Source organism: Nerophis lumbriciformis, linkage group LG11 (assembly GCF_033978685.3).
Source record: "Nerophis lumbriciformis linkage group LG11, RoL_Nlum_v2.1, whole genome shotgun sequence".
In the NCBI taxonomy this organism is placed as follows: Eukaryota; Metazoa; Chordata; class Actinopteri; order Syngnathiformes; family Syngnathidae; genus Nerophis; species Nerophis lumbriciformis.
The window spans coordinates 21,890,522-21,916,977 of NC_084558.2; the positions used below are offsets into that span (position 1 = coordinate 21,890,522).

General features: G+C 39.3%; 2 protein-coding genes across 6 annotated transcripts in view; one reads left to right on the top strand and one right to left on the bottom strand.

Annotated features, from left to right (window-relative positions):
• The window catches only part of slc16a3b (solute carrier family 16 member 3b), a 40,128-nt gene extending 22,514 nt beyond the window's left edge, over positions 1–17,614 (bottom strand). Inside the window, exon 1 of one of the 2 annotated variants that reach the window (XM_061967067.1) lies at positions 17,529–17,614. The gene's annotated coding sequence lies outside the window, so the exon portion shown is untranslated. Of the gene's footprint in view, positions 1–17,021; positions 17,168–17,528 lie in introns of those variants that run through there. The other variant, XM_061967066.1, reaches the window with a different exon arrangement.
• Positions 17,615–17,896: 282 nt separating this feature from the next.
• Positions 17,897–26,456, top strand: part of ccdc57 (coiled-coil domain containing 57) — a 31,862-nt gene continuing 23,302 nt past the window's right edge. The window contains exons 1-2 of one of the 4 annotated variants that reach the window (XM_061967061.1): positions 17,897–18,035; positions 20,243–20,418. In XM_061967061.1, coding sequence (XP_061823045.1) covers positions 18,015–18,035; positions 20,243–20,418 — 197 coding nt within the window. In that variant the 5' untranslated portion in view covers positions 17,897–18,014. Of the gene's footprint in view, positions 18,048–20,242; positions 20,419–26,456 lie in introns of all 4 variants that reach the window. The other 3 variants (XM_061967064.1, XM_061967062.1, XM_061967065.1) reach the window with 3 other exon arrangements.

The following is a 26,456-nucleotide window of genomic DNA, read 5'->3' on the forward strand; positions in this document are numbered from 1 at the left end:
AACCACATTGCGGCTTGTAGCCCTACTGTGGTCTGGTGCTTTTACAGTACAAGATTAACGAATAATTTGGTCTTCATTGTGGCAGCAAACCTTTTCCACCAAAGGTCAAAGACAATTTACAGGAAAAACTGAAGCATGGTGGGGCTCTGATACATATTGTACATTACAGATTCTGAATACAAATCATTGTAATTCAATAGATATTGTTTCTTGGTGTGCAAAACTTTTGCTCAATGTGCAATATGAATGTTATGATAGTGTTTTTGTTTTATACATATATATATATATATATATATATATATATATATATATATATATATATATATATATATATATATATGTATGTGTGGGGAAAAAAATCACAAGACTATTTCATCTCTACAGGCCTGTTTCATGAGGGGGGTACCCTCAATCGTCAGAAAATCTCCTGACGATTGAGGGTACCCCCCTCATGAAACAGGCCTGTAGAGATGAAATAGTCTTGTGATTTTTTTTCCCCACACATACATATATTGCGCTCTACTACGGTATCGAGCACTATTTTTTGGATAACCTTATTAAGACATATATATATATATATATATATATATATATATATATATATATATATATATATATATATATATATATGGTGCAACCGTTTTGTGCGCAATATGTATTATTTATCACAAATGTTTTGTTTTTCATTACGTCTGACTTTTGTTACTGTATGTATGTATGTATGTATGCATGCACTGCAACTATATTATTTCACCATTGTGGGATGAATAAAGTCTATCCTATACTATCTGAACAAAACATCCACATTTCAGTTTTGTGTTAAAGGTAGCCTGTTGGCATCTAACAGTGCCTCACATCTGCCAAAGGCCAATTAAACATGAGCCGCGGTACCAAATTGTTCCCTGGGCCACACTTGTTTGGACTCTTGTGTAGTAGCATGGCAGCAATTTAAATGGAGAACTGTAGCTTTGGGTCCAACTACTGTATGTACATTCTAATACAAACAGTACATGAGTATAAATACAAGTAGCTGCACATAATTTATGCAACAATTTCGGAAATGTGTGTTTGACACATTGACTACAAATTGCTCAACATGAAACAAGTGTGTGGCACCTAGTTGTGTTTCTGCATGAAAATGCATACATTACAATTGTATTAAATTCATCGATTAGATGAGATAGGAACTAAGATGTAAATAAATAAATAAATGTTCCATTTCATTAAATGTATTCAGGCACATAGTCAAAATGTCATGTCTTTGTGATCATGTTTTGTTTTAGTTATGTCCTGTTGGTTTAAGACTTTTTAGTTCCTGTTTACGCTCCCTTGTTTGGTCACCATAGCAACCCATTAGTTTCACCTGTTTCCCGTTTGGACTCACACACTGTGTTAATCATGATCACTACTATTTAAGCCTGTCACTTTCAGTTAGTCTGTCTGGCGACATTGACTTCTACTAACTCTGTTACCCTTGCTACCCAGACTGCTTCTGCTACCCTTGTCACCCATTCGTTCATTCCAAGCCATTGTTCCATGCGCGTTGTTCATGCCACAGTAAGTGTTGTATATTTCATGTCCATAGTTTTTGCCTTTGTGCTAGTCTTTTGTTTTTATTAGCCAAGTTTGTACCTCCGCCTTTGTGTGTGCCATTAGTTTGTACCTTTTGTTAGTGTTAAAATAAATTATGTATTTACCTTCACGCCATGTCCACTCCAACTTGTATTGCATCTCGGGAAAATAAAACCCCCACAGTCCACGTCTTGACACAAAATCATATATTAAACAAGTCTATGGATGTTCTCATTCATCCAGGTCATTGTCATCTCAGGGCATTCAATCAATCACAACTGGACTGTTTGGTTTGTCTTAGAAGACATTTCGCCTCTCATCCAAGTAGGCTTCATCAGTTCATGCTCATAGACTTAGATTGGTCAGATCTAGTCTTAGACTTAGATTGGTCCGATCTAGATTTAGACTTAGATTGGTCAGATCTAGTCTTAGACTTAGATTGGTCAGATCTAGTCTTAGACTTAGATTGGTCAGATCCAGTCGAGCGGTTGGTGCCAAAAACCTAAACCTAAACTATTTATACTCCAAACAGTCGATTGAAGGCCCTGAGATATATATATATATATATATATATATATATATATATTTTTTTTTTTTTTTTTTTTTTTTTTAATCATTGTATTCATGTTTATTTATGATTTCATAAAATTACTATACTTAATTTTACTTTAAAATGTTTTTTTTTGTACTTATATGTATTATTTACTTCTTATTTAATACATTTTCCTTTTTTGTATAATGTGTGTACTACAGTCAAGCCTCAAAGTATTCCTACCCCTGGCAAAGTGTGAATTAAAGTTATATACCTATATTGTAAAGGTCCTCCTTTTCCCACAAACATTTCCATCTGTTACTGTTTATGTTGCATTCATTTTTCACCGAGATCTTACATTGATGACGGACGGGAGATTCGGACTATTGCGTAAAGTTTACCCACTGCCCTGCCACTTTTTAATAAAGCTTTGAACAGTTCCTAATAGTTTTAGAAATCTCCTTAGATGCTTTCTCATACTTAATGCATGCCCGTCATTTCTCCCTTCAGAGCGAGATGAACATATGACGACAGAATATGTCTTTTCACAATGCTGTTCAAGAAATGACAAGCTGCTCACTGCATCAGTTAGGCTATCCCAGCTGCATCCCAGCAGCATTCGGGCAGAAGGCGGGGTACACCCTGGACAAGTGGCCGCCTCATCACAGGGCCACGCAGATAGACAACGTTCACACTCACATTCAGACACAAGGGACTATTTTGTCTTGTCAATCAGCCTATTCCCTGCTGCATCTCTTTATAAAAATATTTAATATCTACGTATTTTGATCATTTTAGGCATAAGGGGCGTATTAATTTCAGAAACACATCACAACGTTTCCTTTTTTTCACTGCAGACTTTATCAGCGACAACAACCATCACTTACTGTACAAGTACTGATGTCATTAGGGTGCCGACTGCTAGGATGTTCATATATCCGAAGGTTGTGAAGAATGACTCATAATCCTCGCGGAGAAAAGGGGGGTGGAACCAAGTGTCTTTTCGTGTCGTTTTCGCCATTACCGGGTCTAAATTGGCTGTCAATGTGTCCCAACATGTCGGATTACGTCCTCATCCTTATACTATCCAGGTGATAGACATGATTTATGATCTTGAATAAAGTTTGACGAGCAATTAAAGGAGGAGGCAGTTTATCACTTGATCATGTCAACATTGGCACACAATTTTGCGATCACATTGCCGCTATAAATATTTTGTCTGCATTAGTGCAATTAATAACAATATCACTAATACTTGGTTAATATTCAAGTCACCAAATGTAAATGGAGTATTTTGGGCGGTTTTTGGATGTTTTTTTAATTGGGTTTTACCTCCCACTGACTCCGCTAAAAGCAGACTTTTATTTACGTTTATTTACGAGTTAGAAGGCATTAAAAAAACACATCCATCGTCATGTCTTTCATATGGATTGTGAACGATAGGCAAAATGTGTTGATCAGTGACAGAAAGCTTGGTCTAAGTCACAAGTCATGGGTCCTCCAAAGGGACAAGAACATATTTAAGAATGGCTGAAAGCAAAACATCAGACCACAGTGGTATCTCACTTGAAGAGTGCCACAACCTAAAAGTGTTTTGAGATAAGAGCTGTCTCACAGCTAATTGTTTAATATAAACTGGTAGCTAAATTTGAGTTAAAAGCATTCCTGCCATTATTTGCCTTAGCAATGTCACAGTAAACTCTGTAAGGTCTGACCAACACATCAGGCTACTCATGTAACTAAAGTTGCGTGGATGTCCCACTAATATTGGACGTGAGTTCAAATCCAGAAAACTATGTGCATAAGTAAAAATTCAGACGTATTAAAATGTTCGCACGCACAAATCTGAGCACATTTCTTTTTTACTTAGCAATCAACTTGAAATTGACTGCAGGCGTGTGCGTGGCTTGACAGAGACAGCCCAGGCCGACCCGCCTTTTAAATTTGCAAATCGTACTGAAAGGAGCCATGTGGCTGGGCGCTGCACGCTCTGACCATGCAAGGCTCAGTAGGAGGTGCTTGTTTCTCCTGACTCCAGCTAACAACAGAGGCGTGAGATTTAAAGCCAGCTGTCATTGCCGTGTCTTCGAGAACTGCACACAGGCTGAAATAAAAAAGAAAGGTTAAGAAGACGATAGATGTGCGTGGCCAAAAAGACCAGTGGACCGTTTGAAAAGACAGTCGCTGCAATGATACATAAACTTGATCAATGGTGGATGACTATGTGATTACCCTCAATATAAATACATTTTGTGGAATATATTTGCCAGATTAGAGTTTCATGTGAAAATGATGTAAAATGGATAGGCTCCAGCCGTCCATACACCCCCACTCTCCCATCTCTACCAGCCCCAACATGGCCAAGAAGTCACATGCAGGAACACATTACGACAGCAAAATGTGGCAAAAGTATTGACTACATAAATTAATAGACGTCTTCACAAATGTCAATATGAATATAAAGCATTAAATGCATTGGCGATAAATTCAATGTTGTGTTCTTGCCTCAATCTTTTTTACATTGTTGAAATCAAATGCTGGCAAAGCATGGATGACCGTCTCGGTGTGACGCCAAAGTATCCAAAGCCTGGAGAAACGTGCGTACGGCACCTATGGAGTTACAGTGAGGCAGCGCACACTTCCAAGTAAATGGTAACTGGGTTATACTTGTATAGAGCTTTTCTACCTTCAAGGTACTCAAAGCGCTTTGACACTATTTCCACATACACCCATTCACTCACACATTCACAAAATGATGGCGGGAGCTGCCATGCAAGGCCCTAACCACAACCCATCAGGAGCAAGGGTGAAGTGTCTTTCTCAAGGACACAATGGACATGACTAGGATGGCAGAAGCCGGGGATCAAACCAGGAACCCCCATGGTTGCTGGCACGGCTGCTCTATCCACCGAGCCATGCCGTACCCTAAGTCAGTGGTTCTCAAATGGGGGTACGCGTACCCCTGGGAGTACTTGAAGGTATGCCAAGGGGTATGTGAGATTTCTTTTAAATATTCTAAAAGTAGCAACAATTCAAAAATCCTTTATAAATATATTTATTGAATAATACTTCAACAAAATATGAACGCAAGTTCATAAACTGAACATCAAATCAAGTAGGCTATTCCATTCATTACAATGCAACAATGCAACAATGCAATATTCAGTGTTGACAGCGAGATTTTTTGTGGACATGTTCCATAAATATTGATGTTAAAGATTTCTTTTTTGTGAAGAAATGTTTAGAATTAAGTTCATGAATCCAGATGGATCTCTATTACAATATCAAAGAGGGCACTTTAAGTTGATGATTACTTCTATGTGTAGAAATCTTTATTTATAATTGAATAGCTTGTTTATTTTTCAACAAGTTTTTAATTATTTTTATATCTTTTTTTCCAAATAGTTCCAGAAAGACCACTACAAATGAGCAATATTTTGCACTGTTATACAATTTAATAAATCAGAAACTGATGACATAGTGCTGTATTTTACTCCTTTATCTCTTTTTTTCAACCAAAAATGCTTTGCTCTGATTAGGGGGTACTTGAATTAAAAACATTTTCACAGGGGGCACATCACTGAAAAAAGGTTGAGAACCACTGCCCTAAGTCAACATAAGTTTTAAACATTGCCGTGAAAAAGGGCGTACACAAGCTTATTACTTGAGGGCCCTGGTCTTACTTATTAGCGTTAGCTTATAGCGAGAGATGTACATCTTTGTTTTTGCAAGCACAGGAAAAAGAAAGTGGGTGTGAAGGACAGTGCTGAGAAGAATAAGTGGATGGTATTCATTGAATTAAAGAAATAAATAATCGTGACAAGCATGAAGTCTACTTGGTGAAGCAGTTGCTCGTCTGACGCATAATGAAACCGTATGAGTTGATAATGCCACCAAAGAATGTTAAAATAACATCTAAAAGGCAGACATTCATGCATTAAAATATGGGGAAGCTGCTGATGGTGTGTTTGAAGTAGGAGCACCATGAAGGAGATACTGGAGAAGACCACTCTCTGAGGTATTGCTGAAAATGATTACTTCATTACTTCAGGAGCACTGAGCGTCAATAAATTAAAATACCGTACAAAAGTTAGTTAATTTCAGGAGTTCAATTCAGACCTAAAAGCCATTTAAAGGCTCAGGAATTTTTGTCCTTATTTTTTTTATTAGACCGTAAACCCGTAGTTTATAATGCAGTTATGAAATTGTTATTCACTGTTTTCTACAGGGTTTCTTTTTGTCAAGATCATAAGTTCAGAGCTGCTCTCTTCCCACAGCTTCAGTGACCCTTGTTTGACTGGGCACCATTCTGTCTAGTGCCAAATGCATATCACCACCATTACTAATTTAAGACCACCACATTCCGCTGGAACACACAGACGCATACTCAAAACAGCGATCAAATGGAGCAACTGTCTCTTGTCACTGTCAGGTGACAATTGTATGGCTACTGTCATGCATTGTTTGTGCAAGAGGAAGACAGGCTGGCAACACAAAGACAAAGAACATCATCAATATTAAATATATAAGGGAAGGGTACGCGGGAAAGAAAGGGGCACCTATTGGGCTGTCTGGGATCCATTAAAAGTTTAAAAATGTACAAAAAAGCATAATGTGACTACAACAAAATGAAATGCAAATACTGATAACATTAGTAACTAGTGAAGGCAACTTCTGTAGAAATAGCATGTGAATGCTGAAGACTTGTGGCTTAACTGAAATGCTGTATTGAAAAAGTGGATTTCTTTGGAATGTCAAAAATAAGTCATCCAAATGTGTTGAATGCCCCAAGGTTTTCATGTTGGAAGGGTTTCAATCAATAGAGCAATGGGGAAGTAGCAAACGTTCTGAAAATCAAAGGGAATTTGGAATGAAAAATGTGTAATTAAAAAAATAAAATCTGTAACTCATGGGATGTGGAAAATTGTTAGTCTAAATTAGCTTAATGTTTGGATGTTGGAATGGTTTAAATTAGTTTTAAAAAAGGAAAAGTACAGTGATACCTGAACTTAGGGCTGGGTGGTATGGCTGAAAACTCTATCACAATATAAGTGTTTTACAACAGTCAACAACAATAACTATTGATATTTTTCATGACCTATCTAAAATATGTACCAAGAGCAAAATATATATTGTACTGTATGTAAACATTTTTATTTAAAATGTAACCTTCCTCTGATTATAATCACCTCAGCTATCCAGACAGAAAGGAAACACAATTTCAACACAATCATGAAAAAACACTCAATCAATCATTAACACAATTTTCAAATGACATTAAACACTTAACATTATCTTTTTTAAATTGAGGTGTAGAAATAAGGAACATGTAAGAAATGTTTAATAAAGTGTAACACAAGTGTGCAAATGTAAACATAGAGAAACCTGAAAAGAACTATTTTCTGCAGGTTTACTGCCAGGAAGTTACGAATGTGCTCTAAAGGGTAAGCACGGCTAAGGTGGTGTGGTACTACCGCTTTAGTGGTGACGAGCGCCTTGCAAAATTTACAGACTCCATTGGTCTGACTAATCAGTTTTTTAAAAATTCCCCCAAAATTGTCTTACTGTTGAGGTGACTTTTCCTGTTTTATCGACAATTTCTTCGCCCTCTGCAGCACTCACTTTTAGTTTTGTCATCTCACTCCATGCAACGAATCAACCGCAAGACAACAAGATGGCCAACCAAACTTGATCCAATTGTGCTAACATGATTGGCAGTTAGCACTGTGTCACTCCCACTGATTAGTGATCACTTCCTGCGTTGCTTGTTTACCAGAGAGCGGGTGCCTTTGTTCATCAACCTCCCTTGTTTCTTGCAGTTTCTTCCGACAGAGAAAATGAATAATTATCCAATATTTTATCAGACGAATTTTTTATTGATATCTATTACGAGTCCATCGCAATACATATTGATATAATTTTAACGCCCATCCCTACCTTAGCTTAAGGGGTGCCCTGACTTAAGTTTGTTTTGAGATTAGAGCAGACTCCCAACTAATTGTTAAGTTTTAAGTTGCAAGCAAAAAAATGTGTTTCAAGCCTTCCCGCCATTAATTGGCATGGCAAATGTCACAGATCCGCCCAAAACTTCTGGTCTTAATCACTAGCATTAGCTTGTAGATAAAGAGCGACATAAGTTTGTTTTCCAACCATGGAAAAGAAGAAAGTGAGTATGAAGGAGATTGCTGAGCATAAGAAGCGGATTATATTCCATCCATCCATCCATTTTCCTCCGCTTATCTGAGGTCGGGTCGAGGGGGCAGCATCCTTAGCCGAGAAGCCCAGACTTCCTTCTCCCCAGCCACTTCGTCCAGGTTCCAACCAGGGGACGCCAAGGCATTCCTAGGTCAGCCAGGGAGACATTGTCTTCCGAACGTGTCCTGGATCTTCCCCGTGGTCTCCTACCGGTCTAACGTGCCCTAAACACCTCCCCAGGGAGGCGCCTGGGTCGCATCCTGACCAGATGCCCGAACCACCTCATCTGGCTCCTCTCGATGTGGAGGAGCAGTGGATTTACTTTGAGCTCCTCTCGGATGACAGAGCTTCCCACCCTATCTCTAAGGGAGAGACCCGCCACCCAACGGAGGACACTCATTTCGGCTGTTTGTACCCATGATCTTGTCCTTTCGGTCATAACCCAAATCTCATGACCATAGGTGAGGATGGGAATGTAGATTGACCGGTAAATTGAGAGCTGTGCCTTCCGGCTCAGCTCCTTCTTTACCACAACGGATCGATACAGTGTCCGCATTACTGAAGACGCCGCACCAATCCGCCTGTCAATCTCACGATCCACTCTTCCCTCACTCGTGAACAAGACTCTGAGATACTTGAACTCCTCCACTTGGGGCAGGATCTCTTCCCCAACCCGGAGATGGCACTCCACCCTTTTCCGGACGATATTCATTTAATTCATTTTACTTGGCGAAGAAATTCAAGCGTATCACTGCTAGTTTGCACCATACTTAAGCAAAATGAGATGGTAACGCCAGCCAATGATATTAAAATAATATCTCAACAGCAGACATTTATCTTTAAAAATATGGAGAAGCTGCAGATGGTGTGTTTGACGGAAAAGCAGCTGGAAAAGGATACTTTAGAAGAGATTACCGTACAGTACAGCATTTACCTTCTCAAAGGTAAATGCTGTACATTATTATTACATTACTTCATGAAACTCTTATAGTTGTTAGTAGTACATTGAATATGTTTTATACAAGATATCCTATCTAAAAGTTTGTTTTCCTTTTTAAAATAAATTTTACATGTTAAAATGGTAATGTTTTTTGGCACGGGCAAGCAGCAATTAAACTGATTTCAATTCATATTAACTGAAGACGTTGATTTGAGATATGAGTGCTTTAGGTTAAGAGTTCCATCACAGAACTATTAAAACTCGTAAGTCGAGGCAGTACTATAGTAAAAGTTGCCAAGATCAGAGAAAATGTGTTATTGTAAACATAGTCAGGGTATTTTTACATCCTGAATGAGCTGAATGTTTGCGTGTTGGAAAGGTTTGACTCTGCTGACCACTGAGGTAGTGTAGTGGTAGAAACGATGCATCTAAAAACTTTTCCCCAAATCAATTTGTGGAATTGAGTGCCCAAACAAAGAATCATGCATGTTGTGTTCAGGTCATACAACTGCTGCCTCTCACTCTGCTCCTCGGGACAGATGGTTCAACGTCTCATTGACTGCCTGCACGACATCAAAGTCTGGCTTTTATCAATTACGCCAAATAGCGAAAGTGAAACCGCTTCTATCAGGACATGATCTCGAGAAATTAATCCACGCCTTTATCTCGACTCGTCTAGACTACTGCAATGCCCTGTACGTAGGTATTAGCCAGGCCTCCCTCGCCCGCCTGCAGCTCGTGCAGAACTCTGCTGCTCGTCTGCTAACACAGACCCGCAGGCGTGAGCACATCACCCCTATACTAGCGTCCCTTCACTGGCTCCCTGTGCGTGACCGAATCAATTTTAAACTCATTCTATTTGTTTTTAAATGTCTAAACAACCTCGTTCCAACATATCTCTCCGACCTCCTTCAGCCTTACTGCCCCATCCGATCCCTAAGATCAGCCGATCAGCTGCTACTGACGGTCCCTGACACAAGGCTGAAGCTTAGAAGTGACAGAGCTTTCGCCGCTGCCGCTCCCAAGCTCTGGAATGACCTACCTCTGAGTGTTAGACAGGCCTCCTCTCTTCCTGTTTTTAAATCTCTCTTAAAAACATACTTTTATTCCATGGCTTTTAACACTGAGTAATATCCATCCTGCTATGGTGTCCCATAATACACCTGCTGTGAACCTGTTTTTATGTTCTATTTATTTTAGTTATTTATTTTTTATCGTGCTCTGTTTGTGTTGTGTTGTGTTTGCTCGGTTCTCGTATTATCTTTCAACCTGCCCATTGTACAGCACTTTGGTTACCCCTGAGGTAAATTTTAAATGTGCTTTATAAATAAAGTTGATTTGATTTGATTTATGCCCACAGGCGTTCCTCTCCGGCCGCGGAGCGCACCTCGGGACACGCTCACGGGTGTTTTTCTCTGGCTTTTTTCTCTGCGCGGCTGCAGTCACTCTACAACAGGGGTGCTCACACTTTTTCTGCAGGCGAGCTACTTTTCAATTGATAAAGTCGTGGGGATCTACCTCATTCATATATATAATTTATATTTACTTATTTATGAAATACATGTTTTTGTTAACAAGTTAAAGGTGTTTAATGATAATGCAAGCATGTTTAACACATATAGTTAATATTGTAAAAAAAATTAAAGGTGTTTAATGATAATACAAGTATGTTTAATACATATAGTTAATATTGTTAACAAGTTAAAGGTGTTTAAAGATAATACAAGCATGTTTAACACATATAGTTAATATTGTGAACAACTTAAAGGTGGTTAAAGATAATACAAGCATGTTTGACACATATAGTTAATATTGTTAACAACTTAAAGGTGTTTAAAGATAATACAAGCATGTTTAACACATATAGTTAATATTGTTAATAAGTTAAAGGTGTTTAAAGATAATACAAGCATGTTTAACACATATAGTTAATATTGTTAACAAGTTAAAGGTGTTTAAAGATAATACAAGCATGTTTAACACATATAGTTAATATTGTTAATAAGTTAAAGGTGTTTAAAGATAATACGAGCATGTTTAACACATATAGTTAATATTGTTAACAAGTTAAAGGTGTTTAATGATAATACAAGCATGTTTAACACATATAGTTAATATTGTTAACAAGTTAAAGGTGTTTAAAGATAATACAAACATGTTTAACACATATAGTTAATATTGTTAATAAGTTAAAAGTGTTTAAAGATAGTACAAGCATGTTTAACACATATAGATTCCTTTCTTTCATGAAGACAAGAATATAAGTTGGTGTATTACCTGATTCTGATGACTTGCATTGATTGGACAGTGGTGCTGATAACGTCCGCATTTTCGAATGGAGGAGAAAAACAGTCCTCCTTTCTGTCCAATACTACATGAAAGTGGTTGGTTCTTGGCATCTTATTTGTCCAGCTTCCGTACTCTTTTGTATACACTTTACAAGAAAGACATTGTCGGCAAACTCCGTAGCTTGCTAGCTTGTGCATGTCAGCTTTCTGAGACTCTTATTTTGTTAGCGCAACTGTGCAACTGTGCAGTCGGTCTTTGGAGTTTTGACCACAGGTACGGCGCCAGAGTCTGTTGAAATAAAGTGTTTCTCGCCTTCCAGTCTGTAATTTTAATGAGCTGGCAGCAGCCAGCGTCATCTCAGAAGACCCTCGGGAGCCGTGAATGTCAATCAAGTGACGAAAGTGACGTCATAGTGAAAATTTATGATCGCTCATTTTTAGGACTATTTTTTTAATGCCTGGCTGGTGATCGACTGACACATCCTCCGCGATCGACCGGTAGCTCGCGATCGACCGGTAGCTCGCGATCGACGTAATGAGCACCCCTGCTCTACAATCAACACACCTGACGCTGATGGGAATCTTGCCTTCTTAAGCCAGCGCGTCTTGCGTTCCAGTGCCAGAACGTGGCTACATGTACAGTACTTGTACACAACCCTTCATCATCCCCCAGTTTCAAGCTGTGTGTCTCGTCTCCCTGGATCCCCCCTGGACTCTCTGCTGCCTCCTTGGATCTCGACCCCACGCCTGCCTTTTGACCACGACGCCTTACTCCAACCCCTGACCTCCTGTCTGTCCCTGGCCCTCCGAGCCTGTCTTGCCCTTTCCGGACTTCCCCACCGATCTCAACACACACCTTCAACACTACCTCATAACACTCCTCACATATTTGCTACACAAAGTCACATCTTACACATTTGGGTTAAACACACACTTCACGTATATTTGTATATCTCAATAAACACTCTGCAAGCTAACGATGTCCCTGATGGCAGTGACAAAGCGAGACTCACGCTCTCTTCCCGAGCCCCCATGCGCCCTAACGTCACAGCTATGCACACGGTACTCCAGCAGCACCAAGAGCGTTCACTGGAGAACAAGCTCGAGGCTGCATTCGCCAATCTTTTGGCTAGAATGGACACCATTTTCCCGAGCACTTCTGCTCCCCCTAAGCCCGAACCAGACACCTCCGCAGCCGGCGCCCCCTGGCATTCCCCTCACTCCCGCAAACAGAAGTTTGCTAGCCCCAGGCTTTTTGAAGGGGATTTTGGACTTTGTCGTGGCTTCTTGGTTCTTTGTTAGCCTTGTTTGACTCTGTAATTATTTGAACACAGTTACATCACATGTGACTGTCACTGTGTGTTTTTTAATTAAGTACGACTACAAAACCATTGGTTTATGATTGGGTCTTTGTTGGACACTTTAAAACAGATAACTAAGAAAAAACAATGTACCATTGTAATAAGGATTATTAAAATCAAAGGTGATTTGTGTTGTGTAAAATGTGAAAATTATGTTTTCATGTTGGAATGGTTTGAATTAGTTAAGAAATGTGAAACATGTCAAATTGTTTATTTTCAATAAGGAATGTTGTTTCGGAAAGTGTGGATTTTTTTAGTGTATCAACAGACATGTCACATGTCCTAAATGATGTTTTGATGTTGGAATGCTTAATGGGTTGAGAAATTTGGAAATAGTTGAGCGTAAATAATTCATAATTCGAAAAAAATAGGTACAAAAAAACCAGGAATAAATATGCTTCATCACCAATAACACAAAGCTGTATGTTCATTCTTTGATTTATTTTTAGTATACAACGCTCTGTGAAAAAAGTTTGGACCTGAGAACCTTTGTGTTTTCACGTGTAGCATGTCAACAGCAACTACCCGGATGACAGTCATGAATCTTTCGGCAACACGTCGGCCATGACAGAACACATTTCATTTTCTTGCGCTTTCAAATGACATTGATGTTCTTAGTAAATATGACCTGAGCCTTGGCCTCTCTGCTAAGTGCTTTTGTATTGTTCACATGCTGAATATAAATAATGAAGTAAAAGTGGGTGTGATGATTGATTGAGACGTTATAGATTTAGAGGTAACCACTATTGCTGTGTCTCCTTGGAATACTTCTGTCAGTACACTTCAGTAACACTATTGTGTTCACATGTGTACTTAGTTACTGAGTGCGCACATTTTAAAAGTGTTGTCCTAAATCTATTATTGTTGTTGCCCACTTCCGCTACGTAGCCAAGATGGCGACTACTTAGTTTGACAAGTGTCACACTGAGCACAGCCGGTAATATTCAGTTACTGACCGCGTACTGCATTGTGCCCTACTTCTCAGTGTGAACACACTTATGTACTCAAAAGACTGAGTGTAAATTGAGACACAGTAGAGATTATGGTATTTAACTACTGTTTAAAGCAGCACTAAGTAACTTTTCAACCTTCATAAAATATTTTCATAACTTTTGGGATGCTACATGGACTTACAACTAGTTGAATGGGTCTGTGTAACTTTCACTGAAAACTAACTATCACAGCTCTCATGGTTAAAGCTCCAATACAACCAAAGAAACAAAAAGTTTTGTTTGAGGAGACAAAAAAATAAAAAGGGAGGCCACCCGGATGAAAGGACAGTCAAGGATCAAAATTGGCCCGGCTTTCATTCACTGGCGTGAGCTAAGACGAGGAGGGATTTCAGACCGATGCTGCCTTGGCTCTGTTCCTGCTTTACTAGGAAGTACATTTCGATGCTCAAATCAAAATTATAATGCTAATGTTAGCTATTGTAAATGTGCATGATAGCAATAAAAAGCCACCAGCTTGATAATTCGCAGTTCCACACTGACACAACCAGCCACACAACAAACTCAAAAGTACTGGAGAACAAAACAAAGTATTGACTGCAAACCACAAATATAAAGTTTGAGTAAAATATGAAGGTTTATACTGTGAAAAGATCAGTCATATTGAATCATTGTGGTACTATCGTGTCAGTTTGACGCTATATGCACTAGTCCTCATGGGAATTTTGTGTTTTTCCGTAGCAAAACATTACCGCTTTGGTCCACTGGTGCCGCCAAAATCAACCAAAACTGAAAGTTCTTAAGTGTGGCACTTAAGATGTCACACTTCAATGACTGTAGTTTATCTCTTAAAGTGACAAGCTTAACATTGACTTAACTTTGAGCTACTCTTGTATTTCATGATCTATATACATACAGTATTATTGAAATTATATAGGGTGTCACCCCACAAAATGACATCATTTGATACAAGAATATCTGAGTCATGTCCTACAGGTAAACAAGATTCATGTTGACAAACAAAATGTTTATTTATCACACTTTAGGTAACAAATAGATGCTAAAGCTTCTTTCACAAAGCTTAACAGCTTTCTTGCATAACAATGTCCAGTGCCTCAATGATTCTAAGCAAAACCCGAAAGGCACTCCGTTTTTACTAATTTCATATTTTTGATAATGTTAACAATAATTGGCTACATTATTAGACTATGAAATTATGGCAACATTTTTGTACCATAAGTATATGTAATATAAATATTTTATTTTTGTAACTGTAGTATATTTTTGTTTTTACATATGTAAATTATAATAAAAAATGTATCAGATTCATCACACTTTTGCATTTTGATAAATTGCAGAAAATCACTTGTGTGCATAAAAAAATATTTTATTAAAATACTCTAACATTATTACATTTAATTATAGAAAAAGAGACCCCAAATATTGGGGTCTGTTTAAGTTCATTTAAATTGTGCAAGCAAGTACTAACCTGTGATAATCATGATTTTTAATAAAAATTTGAAAAATAATCATTTGTTAGCACTAATGTAACATATGAATATATATATATATATATATATATATATATATATATATATATATATATATATATATATATATATATATATATATATATATATGCGGTCAATGTGCATGATTAAAATGTTTTTTTTAGATTAATCTATGAGTGAACTCGTTAATCTTGACAGCCCTAATATGTATATATATATATATATAAATATATATGCGTATATATATAACGTTCATTTACGTATTTCATATATACACATACATTATGCAAACTATTCAAATTATTGATCAAAGAAAAAAGCATTCATGAGTATAAAAATATGCATATATAATAAAAAAGACAAACAAAATAAATTGGAATGCCATCTTCGGGTTGGGGAGGAGACCCTGCCCCAAGTGGAGGAGTTCAAGTACCTCGGAGTCTTGTTCACGAGTGAGGGAAGAGTGGATCGTGAGATCGACAGGCGGATCGGTGCGGCATCTTCAGTAATGCGGACGCTGTACCGATCCGTTGTGGTGAATAAGGAGCTGAGCCGGAAGGCAAAGCTCTCAATTTACCGGTCGATCTACGTTCCCATCCTCACCTATGGTCATGAGCTTTGGGTTATGACCGAAAGGACAAGATCACGGGTACAAGCGGCCGAAATGAGTTTCCTCCGCCGGGTGGCAGGGCTCTCCCATAGAGATAGGGTGAGAAGCTCTGTCATCCGGGGGGAGCTCAAAGTAAAGCAGCTGCTCCTCCACATCGAGAGGAGCCAGATGAGGTGGTTCGGGCATCTGGTCAGGATGCCACCCGATCGCCTCCTTCGGGAGGTGTTTAGGGCACATCCGACCGGTAGGAGGCCACGGGGAAGACCCAGGACACGTTGGGAAGACTATGTCTCCCGGCTGGCCTGGGAACGCCTCGGGATCTCCCGGGAGGAGCTGGACGAAGTGGCTGGGGAGAGGGAAGTCTGGGCTTCCCTGCTTAGGCTGCTGCCCCCGCGACCCGACCTCGGATAAGCGGAAGAAGATGGATGGATGGATGGATACATATCAATTTTATTTGTAATATATATACCGTATATATATAATAAAATAAATACAACATATATACATACATATATATATATATATATATATATATATATATATATATATATATATATATATATATATATATATATATGTATATATATATATATATATATATATATATATATATATATATATATATATATATATATATATATATATATATATATATATATGTATATATATATATGTATACATACACACACACATATATATACATACATATATACATATATTTATTGTTTGTTTGTGAATAAACTTGTTTCTAGTGTTAACAATTTAAATTGTTTGCGTAATGTATGTTCACATTAAGTCCCACCCTACCTTGTCTGTATAGCTTGTATTAATGTATTTATTTATTCCCTCTGTTCCTCGTGAAACAATTGTTGGTGACACTGTTACACATAATCACGTCCTTCATGTTTTAATCGCATATAATTCATATGAACTCATTTGCCATTTTACTTGTCAAAGTCATCACCATCCACGTAATCACAATCCGGTACCTGTGACACAATAATACACATTAAACCGTTAAAAGGAGCGCTAAATATCCTCACTCAGTGGGGCGACACTTACCTTTTCCGAGCAATTCATTCGCTCCTCCATTGATTCACATGACAAATACCCTTTCAATCCCTCCGTTAATTTAATTTCTTCTTATGAAAAAAAAGACCTTTTTCATATTTTTGACATCCGTCAATGTTGGTTAACTCGGAGTTGTAGTATTGTGAGAGACTTATGCAATGTACACTAGTTTACGCTTCTGGACAACGCAGTGACGTCACACTGATGCTGGCGTACGTGAGGATGGACCCGTCTGCCCAAATGTCACCATAATCACCTTCAAAACACCACACTGGTACTAAAATGACCACTAAAACTCATGGTGATGTATTCAGACGGGGCAAAAACACTCCTCTTCCGAATAAACGTGTGCACTATTTTCTCTTCAATAACGTCCATCCTCTTGATGTGTTTTTACCTGTTGCTTAGCGTCTAGCTATGAATTGCTTCGCTGCTGAAAGATAATCGAAAGAAATGAGGACACGAATAGATAAAAAAGGAAAGAGAATGTGACTGTACCTGAAGAGACTTCCTTCTCCCTGCGAGCCGCTTTACACAATTCCATGACTACGTGCGCCCCGCTTATATAGGCGGCACGCTACGGTGGGACTCATAATATTACATCAGTCCAACATGATGCACTTTCCTCTGTCTATGGAAATGTAAAACAGTCACATCTTTTTAACATATTATTACATTATGAATACGCGTCATTAAAAATAAGTTGCTCATTATCTAACCGTTTTTTACACACTATTGTAGTTGGATTTTTAATTTATTCTTTGGTAATTAAGACAAATCACCAACATGAAAATAGTAGATACTCGGAACGGATTATACGGGCATATGTGGCTGGGAGGAAGCATTTGACGTACGTGCTGTTGCTATGGCAACCCCGCACCGGTCTATCGGAAGTAATAATTAGCTGCTACGTAATAGTCAGCATAATTCGCATTTTACTATGTCCTCCGCCGCGCATTGAGTGTCGCTCTGAATATTTGTGTCATGGACATCGAACAGTTTCAAGTAAGTAAGTAAGTAAGTAAGTAAGTACATTTTATTTACAAAGCGCTTTTCACAGATAAAATCACAAAACCCTGTACAAAACATAGGTGAAGTAAAAGAACAATTCAATTAAAACAACAGGGGCAACATCATAAAAAGGGTACAACGTGGATACAAAATGGTAGTTTTAAAGGTGCATTAACTAAAAGCTTTACTAAAAAGAGACGTTTCCAAACAGCTAGCAGCTTGGAGTCCAAGTTGCGACGGTTATTATGTTAGATTTTTACTGTCGTGGACTTGAAATACTCCAATGGCGATAGACAGTGGCAGCTACATGGTAGGGTAATTGCAAAGTAAATTACTTTTACGTCTTTATAAATAAAGTTGATTTGATTTGTATGTGTTTTACGTATATGTGTCTATGTGGATGACTTTCTTTAGAGCAGTGGTTCTCAAACTTTTTTCACCAAGTACCACCTCAGAAAACACTTGGCTTTCCAAGTACCACCATAATGACCGACATTAAAATACAGTAGCGTAGTAGGCCTAAATATTCATTAAAAAAAACAAGATATTTTATTTAACAACCCTGCAATGAGGGTGTACTCCGCCTTCCGCCCGAATGCAGCTTGGATAGGCTCCGGCGACCCAGAGAGGGACAAGCGGTAGAAAATGGATGGATGGATGGAAGTATATTCAATATTTTGGCCACTGTAATATTACACACAGTTTGAACAGTAACACTTTGTTTGAATATTGTAAAATAAAACACTGTACTTAAATAATGAATCGAATCTTAGGCTTGGGAAGCACAGTGTTGGGGGGGTTAGTGCATCTGACTCACAATACGAAGGTCCGGGGTTCGATCCTGCGCTCGGGATCTTTCTGTGTGGAGTTGGCATGTTCTCCCCGTGACTGCGTGGGTTCCCTCCGGGTACTCCGGCTTCCTCCCACCTCCAAAGACATGCACCTGGGGATAGGTTGATTGGCAACACTAAATTGGCCCAAGTGCAGTGGTTCTTAACCTGGGTTCGATCGAACCCTATGGGTTCGGTGAGTCGGCCTCAGGGGTTTGGCGGAGCCTCCGCCACGGAGGTCAAGACACATCCGACTTATCGTGTAAATAAAAACTTCTCCCTATCAGCGTATTATGGATACCCCCAAACAATGTTCCCTCTAATTTTCCATCTGATTTGCAGGTAGTTTGATTGATCGATTGAAACTTTTACTAGCAGATTGTAAAGGAAGAGAATACATTATATGAAAGAGTACACTTTACACAGTACAGTACATATTCCGTACAATTGACCACTAAATGGTAACACCCGAATACGTTTTTCAACTTGTTTAAGTCGGGGTCCACGTTAATCAATTCATGGTAATGTGTGTAAAGGGTGTAATTTGTTGTGAGTTCATGCACTGTGTTGGTTTTGTTCTTTGAACAAGGTGATGTTTATGCACGGTTCATTTTGTGCACCAGTAAAAAACATATAACTTTTTCTTGAATTTGAAAAAAAAAACATTTTACTTTTCACTAAAGAAGGGTTCGGTGAATGCGCATATGAAACTGGTGGGGTTCGGTACCTCCAACAAGGTTGAGAACCACTGCCCTAGTGTGTGAATGTGAGTGGGAATGTTGTCTGTCTATCTGTGTTGGCCCTGCGATGAGGTGGCGACTTGTCTAGGGTTTACCCCGCCTTCCGCCCGAATGCAGCTGAGATAGGCTCCAGCACCCACCGCGACCCCAAAAGGAACAAGCGGTAGAAAATGGATGGATGGATGGATAGTTGCATATTGTTAAAAATGTTAGCTCCAAACGTGTGAGTGTGCATAGTGTGTTGCATAAAGACATTGTTGAATACTAGACACTTAAACAGCTGATCGCTTCACTTGCGTTTGACAATGCTTTTGATCTGTTCTCAAGAATGTGTCGTAATTGAGAGCTAAATGGTAAAAACAAGATCATAGCAAGTGTAAATTAAGTGTGACTGATTTTTTACATTCGGCACCCCAATGCCATATGCCTATTGTCAGTCATTGATTTTCTTCAAAGTCATGTCATGTACCGTATGTCCTTTGTTATCTTTGATGTTTCCCTTTATGTGGACTTTTTGTATCTGCACTGCAATCACTTCCTATCCACTTTGTGGGATCAGTAAAGTATTTTCTATCCTAGAATATTTACCTACCTAATACATTTGTGTTAATCGATCATAATGATCTTGTAGGCCTTGGATGCTGACTGTCCCGGTTCCAAAATGCAGTCAAACGTCTACAGTGGATTGGGAGACCTGGAAGCCCAGGCAGTCAATAAAGAGAGAGAGTGGAAGGAACTCCAAGCTAGAAGGATTCATCTATTAGAAGATTCTCTTGAAAAGGCTAACAAGGAGTGTTTGTGTCTCAGGTATCTGCATCTCACTTTACAATGAACAATATGATCTTTAATATTAGCCTTTCAAATGTGCAAAGGTAATCGACTCCATCCATCCATCCATCCATCCATCCATTTTCTACCGCTTATTCCCTTTGGGGTCGCGGGGGGGCACTGGAGCCTATCTCAGCTACAATCGGGCGGAAGGCGGGGTACACCCTGGACAAGTCGCCACCTCATCGCAGGGCCAACACAGACAGACAGACAGACAACATTCACACTCACATTCACACACTAGGGCCAATTTAGTGTTGCCAATCAACCTATCCCCAGGTGCATGTCTTTGGAGGTGGGAGGAAGCCGGAGTACCCGGAGGGAACCCACGCAGTCACGGGGAGAACATGCAAACTCCACACAGAAAGATCCCGAGCCCGGGATTCCATTTTCTATAAATGTAATAATCACAATTAAGATAGCACTCGAGTACACGCATATTTGTTTGTCCCGGCACATTTTTTGCAATTAGCAGTGTATGCTGTGACATAACCTATGCAGTAGATAGCAATAAATGATCTTCATTGTGAAGCCACACACACACAACTAAAAAGACAAGGCTCTCTATCATGGTAGCTCACAATTAAAACATGACATAAACAACAAGCCTAATTCCATCCATCCATTTTCTACCGCTTGTCCCTCTCAAATAACACAAATTGGGTAGTACAGGAAGGATGACATAAGAAGACAGGACAGTACACCGCTCTATACCCTGTGGCGTGCAGATAGGATATCAACTTCTACCTTGTGTTATCAGTTCTATATTCTCTGTATGTTTTGGGAGTTTTGGGGGTACCGGTATTTTGATTGACATGATTTTATTTTTGCATATTTTATAATCGATAACATACAATCACATGCAGGATCCTGGTACTGGAGCCTGGTGGGTTGTATTGGCATTGATATAATTGCTCAATATCCATAAACACATGTCCATGTTCCGAGAAGAACGCCAAATAGAAATATAAGTTATGTTAAAAAGCAAGCAGTCAGAGACCAGAATATGTCATTAATAATTTTATTAAACAAAACACTAATGCCACAAACTTACCACAAGTTGATAGCTAACACTTAGCCCTTCCAATGGTACAAATACCATTCCTGTACCACTAAAACTCACTGAACAAGCAGCTTCATTTAGTCTTATCTAATAGCAAATATACCGTATGTTTTCACATCAACAGTAACCATCAAAGCCTCCCCTTTGCTTTGACATCAAGCTCATCCATATAGAGCATGTACATGCTGAGAAAAGCTTGATTTAGTTTGAATCTGTCTTTTTTTTTTTTTTAGCAAAATGGCCCAGGCTTGGCAGCAGTTTGAACTCGTATAGTGTTAAGTCACATTACGAGGGAACATATTTCCTCACCAAGCAGTTACAGTATTGGACCATACACATAGTACTGGTTTTATTTGCAAAGGTTTTGAAATGTTTCTCAATAATATCTACCTCCAGCTCAACACAATGGACGTTTGTGGACTATCAAGTGTAAGCAAGACATTATATCTGGAGACCTGTCGCTTTTGTGTCTCATTTATGGCTGCAAGTACTGCACCATTTATATCAGCCACCTCCTTTGTTGGGTTTTGTGACAGAAATAAGAGTACTACAATTCATAACAAACATATATTTTAAGTTGGTTTGCTTTAGTTTAAAAAAACATATGGTAACCTTTTAGGGATGCGCTGATCGATCAGCCACCAATCAGAAAAGGTGGATTTTTGTGAAAAAGTATGATCGCAATTGCCGATTAATGCATTTTAATGCTGATTACAAACGCAGATCCTCTCTGGCTTGTACGTATTTATTTTTAGTTCCCCAGGCTGACAAACAACTAGCAGGTAATCATGTGTCTCCAGATACAGTGTAGAGCCGCTCCTCAAAGTTAATAATAATCACCTCCATTATAGCAAATTAACTTAATTTATTTTTATCTAAAGTACTGTACATTATCACTGGAGGACGAGACTTATCATATTATGCTGAGAAAGACAATAAGGAACTAGTTTAAATATCTTGTTGATATTGTTAAACTGTTAATAGTTGTAACCATAAATAAATTGAAAATATCCATCCATCCATCCATCTTCTTCCGCTTATCCGAGGTCGGGTCGCGGGGGAAGCAGCCTAAGCAGGGAAGCCCAGACTTCCCTCTCCCCAGCCACTTCGTCCAGCTCCTCCCGGGGGATCCCGAGGCGTTCCCAGGCCAGTCGGGATATATAGTCTTCCCAACGTGTCCTGGGTCTTCCCCGTGGCCTCCTACCGGTCGGACGTGCCCTAAACACCTCCCTAGGGAGGCGTTCGGGTGGCATCCTGACCAGATGCCCGAACCACCTCATCTGGCAATAATTACAGTTAATACATACAACCATTATCGGTATTGGGATCTGCCGATCTCACTCATGGATGATCCGTATCAGCAGCATAAAACCCTGATCGTAACATCCCTATAACCTAAACATTACATGCTATGGTTTGTCCACCATTTTTGTTGGCAATCTGCTTATTCACTGTATTTTTAAGAAGAAACAATTATTGTCAATTTGTCCTTCGAGGGAAATTTAGTTTATCTTTCCCTTATCACCTCTGCTTGGGAGGTATTTTCTTGATGGTTGTTTGTTATTAAGATAGCAATTATTGGCCAATTGGCTATGCCGCATGTGTACGCAGTTACCGGTATATTGGATGCTGTAAAAGAGAGGAATAATATTGGGGGAAGACAAAAAGTGAGTAAAAATCATGAAACGCTAAGTAAATCTGTTATGAAATACAAATACAAATTTGTAGTTTATTTTAATGTTACGATTTAGACGACGTGGCCTGTAAGTGCCGTATGGTAGGAGAGGTGACCACTGCTACGAAGATCGGTGCTTTCATGTCAGTGTTTGTCAGTAGTTGCTTTTTTTAAAAGTCAAGAGAAGGTTCTGAATACTCCCTAAATACAGCGACCAAGTTGCAAAATTGGCAACACTGATCTCTTCTGCTACATCTTGCAGACCAGGGGTCTCATTTTATAAAACTGCGGGTCGATTCAAACGTAAAAGATTTTCTAAGCACAAACTTTAGAATGTACATAGGCACACAAAAATTCAGATTTATAAAAACGTGCCACGCACACTTCTGCGTACTCTTCTCATTATAAATCACATTTGCAGTGAATTGGGCGCAGAAGGGTCCTCGCCATTGTCCTCCCACTATCCCTCCAACAATCATATATACATTTTCATGCAAACTAGCACATGAATATAGTAATAATCTAAAGGATCACATGTTGGACTGTCAATGAAGGAAGACAGAGATGGCGACGGCAAACAATATTTTCAGATTTGTGCTTGTTACGTCGAGCACCAAAACACAATTATTTTTGGAAGACAAAGTAATGTCATACAAAAAAATAAAAATAATAGGAATGTCAATAAATAACCAATAATAGTGTCAACCCCACCGTGACTGAGAACTGTTGCTGAGATGAAAAAATAATTTTCACGTTTTTAGCCCTTTGTTTTCCAAGTCTTTGTTCAAATATTGTATCTATTATTTATATCTATTTTGTCAGGTAATGCAAAGCTGACATTTTGTTTCATGACACAGGTCGTCATCATAAGCAATATTTAAAGCTCTTGTGGGCAACTGACATGCAAACAAGAAGATTTCAGTATATTATTGGCACATTAAATGTGTTTTCGTACAGTTCAATCATCAATCAATCAATCTTTATTTATATAGCCCTAAATCACAAGTGTCTCAAAGGGCTGCACAAGCCACAACGACATCCTCGGTACAAAGCCCACATACGGGCAAGGAAAAACTCACCCCAGTGGGACGTCGATGTGAATGACTATGAGAAACCTTGGAGAGGACCGCATATGTGGGTAACCCCCCCCCTCTAGGGGAGACCGAAAGCAATGGATGTCGAGTGGGTCTGACATAATATTGTGAGAGTCCAGTCCATAGTGGATCCAACATAATAGTAAGAGTCCAGTCCATAGTGGGGCCAGCAGGACACCATCCCGAGCGGAGACGGGTCAGCAGCGCAGAGATGTTCCCAGCCGATGCACAGGCGAGCGGTCCACCCCGGGTCCCGACTCTGGACAGCCAGCACTTCATCCATGGCCACCGGACCTGTGCCCCCCGCCCCCCTCAAGGAAAAGGGGAGCAGAGGAGAAAAGAAAAGAAACGGCAGATCAACTGGTCTAACAGGGGGGCTATTTAAAGTCTAGAGTATACAAATGAGTTTTAAGATGGGACTTAAATGCTTCTACTGAGGTAGCATCTCTAATTGTTACCGGGAGGGCATTCCATAGTACTGGAGCCCGAATAGAAAACGCTCTATAGCCCGCAGACTTTTTTTGGGCTCTGGGAATCACTAATAAGCCGGAGTTCTTTGAACGCAGATTTCTTGCCGGGACATATGGTACAATGCAATCGACAAGATAGGACGGAGCTAGACCGTGTAGTATTTTATACGTAAGTAGTAAAACCTTAAAGTCACATCTTAAGTGCACAGGAAGCCAGTGCAGGTGAGCCAGTATAGGCGTAATATGATCAAACTTTCTTGTTCTTGTCAAAAGTCTAGCAGCCGCATTTTGTACCAACTGTAATTTTTTAATGCTAGACATAGGGAGACCCGAAAATAATACGTTACAGTAGTCGAGACGAGACGTAACGAACGCATGAATAATGATCTCAGCGTCGCTAGTGGATAAAATAGAACGGATTTTAGCGATATTACGGAGATGAAAGAAGGCCGTTTTAGTAACACTCTTAATGTGTGATTCAAACGAGAGAGTTGGGTCGAAGATAATACCCAGATTCTTTACTGATTCGCCTTGTGTAATTGTTTGGTTGTCAAATGTTAAGGTGGTATTATTAAATAAATGTCGGTGTTTAGCAGGACCGATAATCAGCATTTCCGTTTTCTTGGCGTTGAGTTGCAAGAAGTTAGCGGACAGCCATTGTTTAATTTCATTAAGACACGCCTCCAGCTGACTACAATCCGGCGTGTTGGTCAGCTTTAGGGGCATGTAGAGTTGGGTGTCATCAGCATAACAATGAAAGCTAACACCGTATTTGCGTATGATGTCGCCTAGCGGCAGCATGTAAATACTAAAAAGTGCAGGGCCAAGAACCGAACCCTGAGGAACTCCGCACGTTACCTTAACATAGTCCGAGGTCACATTATTATGGGAGACGCATTGCATCCTGTCAGTAAGATACGAGTTAAACCACGACAAAGCTAAGTCTGACATACCAATACGTGTTTTGATACGCTCTAATAAAATATTATGATCGACGGTATCGAAAGCAGCGCTAAGATCAAGAAGCAGCAACATAGATGACGCATCAGAATCCATCGTTAGCAGTAGATCATTAGTAATTTTTGCGAGGGCTGTCTTCGTAGAGTGATTTGCCCTGAAACCGGATTGAAAAGGTTCACAGAGATTGTTAGACACTAAGTGTTCATTTAGCTGCTGTGCGACAATTTTTTCGAGGATTTTCGAAATAAAGGGAAGGTGGGACACCGGTCGGTAGTTTACCATGAGGTCAGGATCAAGGTTAGGTCTTTTGAGCAGAGGATGAATAACCGCTTTCTTGAATGCTAGGGGAACAGTGCCAGAGGAAAGTGATAAGTTTATAATATTTAGCACTGATGGACCTAATAATACAAAAAGCTCCTTGATAAGTTTCCCAGGAAGTGGGTCAAGTAAACATGTTGTTTGTTTTATCCCACTTACACGCTGTAATAGTTCCTCTAATGTTATTTCATCAAAAAGAGAGAGACTATTTTGTATTGCAGTATCCGTCGTAGATACAGTTGTATCTGTGTTCATAGAACCCAGTTGTAGCTGGGATGCGTTGTCTTTAATCTCCTTTCTAATGAGTTCAATTTTCTTATTAAAGAAATTCATAAAGTCATCTGCCGAGTGGGTGGAGCTATTGGGAGGAGTCCCTTGTTGGGTTAGCGATGCTACTGTACTAAACAAAAATTTAGGGTCGTTTTTGTTGAGGCGGA